We start from the raw sequence: 3,810 nt of genomic DNA on the forward strand, positions 1-3,810 counted from the left end.
AAAAATTTTACAAAATCAAGTGGAACTAATCGGTACCTTAATGTGGGTTCAGAAAGCACAAAGACAGAGAGCATGACATGGTCACATGGCCCGCTTTACATTTATTTACCAGTCTGCCGTTGCACGTACCGTTAAAAATTTTGCACCACAGGCCAGGTCGAAGGCTATCAGACCTCCTACTTATACACCCGTCCAAAGCTTTTCGGGACAAGCAGCAAACAGTATATATGGCCTCGAATTCCAATTGGATATAGTGGCATCCCTCTCTGTGTCTAGATAGGAAAAAAAAAACATGGCGAAGCTCCGCTCAAAAGTACCACCCACCCTAGCGCTAATCTTTGCCTTGGTGCAGCTATGCCTCTTCCTGCACACAGGTGCGGACGGAGGTGTGTCCCTACGATCCCAGCAAGAGGCCCTCCTCCAGTGGAAGTCCACTCTGCGGCGCTCACCAGCGCTGGACTCATGGCGGCAGGGAACCAGCCCGTGCAGCAGCAACTGGACGGGCGTTGTGTGTGGGGTCATGCACCAGGGGCGACATGCTTCTCCGGTGGTGACCAACATCTCCTTGCCAAAAGCCGGCGTCGATGGCCGCCTCGGTGAGCTCAATTTCTCAGCACTCCTGTTCCTCACACACATCGACCTCAGCTTCAACAGCCTTCATGGAGAAATCCCGGCGGTCATTGCCTCCTTGCTACCAGTGCTCTCCTACCTTCATCTTAGCCACAACTGGCTCCATGGACAGATTCCATCGGAGCTGGGCAACATGAGACATCTTCGTATTTTGAATCTTGATTACAACAACCTCACAGGTCCTATCCCTGCATCCCTTGGCAACCTGACAACTCTGGTTGTTCTTTCACTGGAGCAAAATATGGTCACCGGACCGATTCCGGAGGATCTTGGAAAGCTCACCGATCTAGAAGGTTTGTGGCTATGTAGCAACTTGTTAAACGGCCTAATACCTGAAAGCCTTGGCAACTTGACCAAACTCGAGGAACTAATGCTTTACAACAACCAGCTATCAGGGCATATACCATCTTCTCTAGTGAACCTCTTGAATTTATTTTTTCTGGAGCTCGACCACAATAACTTGACTGGTGGAATTCCATTAGGAAACCTCATGAACTTGCTTTATCTTCGGCTCGATCACAATCACTTGAGTGGTGAGATCCCAATAACTTTAGCAAATCTTACTGAGCTAGAATTACTCTATCTCAACAATAATGAGCTCACAGGTTTGCTTCCCCAAGAGATAGGGTTGCTGATCAAACTGATCTGGCTAGACTTAAACACGAACCATCTAAATGGCCCCATTTCGCCAAAATTGGGGAACCTAACTAGGCTCAACTACATTGACTTCTCCAGCAACCAATTAGTGGGTTCCATACCAGGAGAGATTGGCAGATTGGTGAATATCCAGTTCATGTCTTTATCTCAAAACCACCTTTCAGGTTCAGTTCCTGCTACTTTCAGGAACCTCACAGGCATGAGAAGGCTTGATCTCTTCAGTAACATGTTGTCAGGTCCATTGCCTCAAGAGTTCGCTTATCTTACAAACTTAACTTGGTTAAGTCTTGCCAACAACTCTTTCACAGGGGCATTGCCCTCTGATGTCTGCAAAGGGGAGAATCTCATAGTGTTCCATGTTGCTGCAAACATGTTCACTGGGCCTATTCCTAGAAGCCTGGAAACATGCACAAGCCTGATGAGTGTTGTCCTCCAATCCAATCAAATAACCGGTGATATATCCAACTTTGGGCCCTACCCACACCTTTTTTATGCAAACTTTGCAAGAAATAACGTCCGTGGACACTTGTCGAAATCCTGGGCATCAAGCATCAATTTAACCTTTTTTTCTGTGGAAGAAAACATGATAACTGGAAGCTTGCCACCAGAATTCTTGAACCTAGTAAAATTGGAGGTACTTCTTCTCAGCACAAACAACCTAACAGGCGAAATACCACCAGAATTAAGCAAACTACCGAATCTGTATCAACTCAGCTTATCAAGTAACCAGTTCTCAGGAAATATACCGCCTGAATTTGGTCAGATGAGTGAACTGAGATATCTTGATTTATCAGTGAATAAGTTGAGCGGGTCAATTCCACAAGAGCTTGGGAATTGCACTAAGCTAGAATCCTTGATGGTTAACCATAACAACTTGAGTGGAGATTTGCCAACGACCATTGGTAGTATGGTAAACCTGCAAGTTGTGTTGGATGTCAGCAACAATAAACTCACTGGTGAGCTACCCACACAGCTGGGGAACTTGATGATGCTGGAGGTCTTGAATATTTCCCACAATGAATTTAGTGGATTCATACCTTCCTCCTTTGGCAGCATGGCAAGTCTATCAACACTTGATGTGTCTTACAACGACTTGGAAGGGCCCCTTCCATCAGGACGACTATTTCACAATGCTTCAATAATATGGTTCCTCCACAACAAAGGTCTATGTGGTACCCTCTCTGGCCTGCCAATATGCTCTTCAAGTTCAATAATAAAATATCACAAAGCAAGAGTACACAGCTTGGTGCTATTGATTTCTATCACTGTGTGCGTTGTTATCGTCCTTGCATTTTTTTCTGTAGTTATGATTCTTCAAAAAATGAAAAGACCACCAGTGGTTATGATTACAAATACAAGAGATGTTCTCTCAGTGTGGAATTTCGACGGGAAGCTAGTGTTTGAGGATATCACTGGAGCAACAGAAAAATTCAGTGATAGGTACATCATTGGTTCAGGGGGTTATAGCACTGTCTACAAAGCACAGCTTCAAGGGGAGCGATTGGTTGCAGTGAAAAAGCTTCACCAAACTGAAGAAAAGATTAGTGATGAAAAGAGATTCCTTAGTGAAATTGAAGTCCTGACAACAATTCGGCATAGAAGCATCGTAAAACTATATGGGTATTGCTCTCATCCAAGGTACAAATTTCTAGTATATGATTACATTGATAGAGGAAACCTTCATGGTATCTTGGAAAATGAGGAACTTGCAAAGGAGTTAGACTGGCAGAAGCGAGTTACCATGGCACGAGATGTTGCTCAAGCTATCTACTACTTGCACCATGAATGCAACCCACCAATTATCCATCGTGATATAAAAAGTAATAACATCTTGCTAGATGCAGCTTTCAAGGCTTATGTTTCAGATTTCGGAATCGCAAGGATTCTAAAACCCGATTCGTCTAATTGGAGTGAATTAGCTGGAACATATGGTTATATAGCCCCAGGTACGTATTCATTTGCTTCTTGCACAAAAAAACAAATTCTTGTTTCAACATTTAAATTACAATGGTATTGCAATTTATTCGCTACCACACATTGGGTAATATTAACTCTAGGGATTTACTTTAATGCAGAGCTTTCATACACATCAGTAGTGACGACAAAATGTGATGTCTACAGCTTTGGCGTGGTTGCCCTGGAGATTGTGATGGGGAGATACCCAAGGGAGCTGCAGACCTTTGCTTCCATCGGAGAGCATCATGAGCTTGCAGTGGAGGACATGCTGGACCAGCGCCCATCATCACCAACAACGGTGGAGCAGGAAGAAATTGCTCAGCTTGTTGAAGTGGCATTTTCATGCCTGAAAACTTCACCTCGGTCAAGACCAGAAATGCAGGAAGTCTATATGAAACTGAGTCACCACTACCCATCGTATGCTTCTGCAACACCTTCTCATGCAGTTACACTAGAAGTAGTGGATGAAGTGTAAGGTCATTTCTGTTAGTCCCAAGCATTAAACCCACAGCATTCACAGGAGCTAATAAGAGTTGCACCGGAATCGTGATTTAGAGCTTTATCGTA

At 44.2% G+C, this 3,810-nt stretch overlaps 1 protein-coding gene across 1 annotated transcript; it reads left to right on the top strand.

The window, feature by feature from the left end:
• Positions 1 to 431: 431 nt before the first annotated feature.
• LOC136551199 (MDIS1-interacting receptor like kinase 2-like) lies at positions 432 to 3,810 on the top strand. The gene is made up of 3 exons (XM_066542777.1): positions 432 to 749; positions 1,509 to 3,233; positions 3,363 to 3,810. The coding sequence occupies exons 1-3, from the start codon at positions 521 to 523 to the stop codon at positions 3,716 to 3,718; spliced, it is 2,310 nt and encodes a 769-aa protein (XP_066398874.1). The 5' UTR covers positions 432 to 520; the 3' UTR covers positions 3,719 to 3,810.

Source organism: Miscanthus floridulus, chromosome 4, assembly GCF_019320115.1.
Source record: "Miscanthus floridulus cultivar M001 chromosome 4, ASM1932011v1, whole genome shotgun sequence".
In the NCBI taxonomy this organism is placed as follows: Eukaryota; Viridiplantae; Streptophyta; class Magnoliopsida; order Poales; family Poaceae; genus Miscanthus; species Miscanthus floridulus.

Coding starts and splice junctions, on each gene's coding strand:
- LOC136551199 (XM_066542777.1), top strand. CDS start 521: ATGCACCAGGGGCGACATGCTTCTCCGGTGGTGACCAACATCTCCTTG. Junction 750..1,508: donor GCTCCATGGACAGATTCCAT/CGGAGCTGGGCA, acceptor TTGATCTCTTCA/GTAACATGTTGTCAGGTCCA. Junction 3,234..3,362: donor ATATGGTTATATAGCCCCAG/GTACGTATTCAT, acceptor ACTTTAATGCAG/AGCTTTCATACACATCAGTA.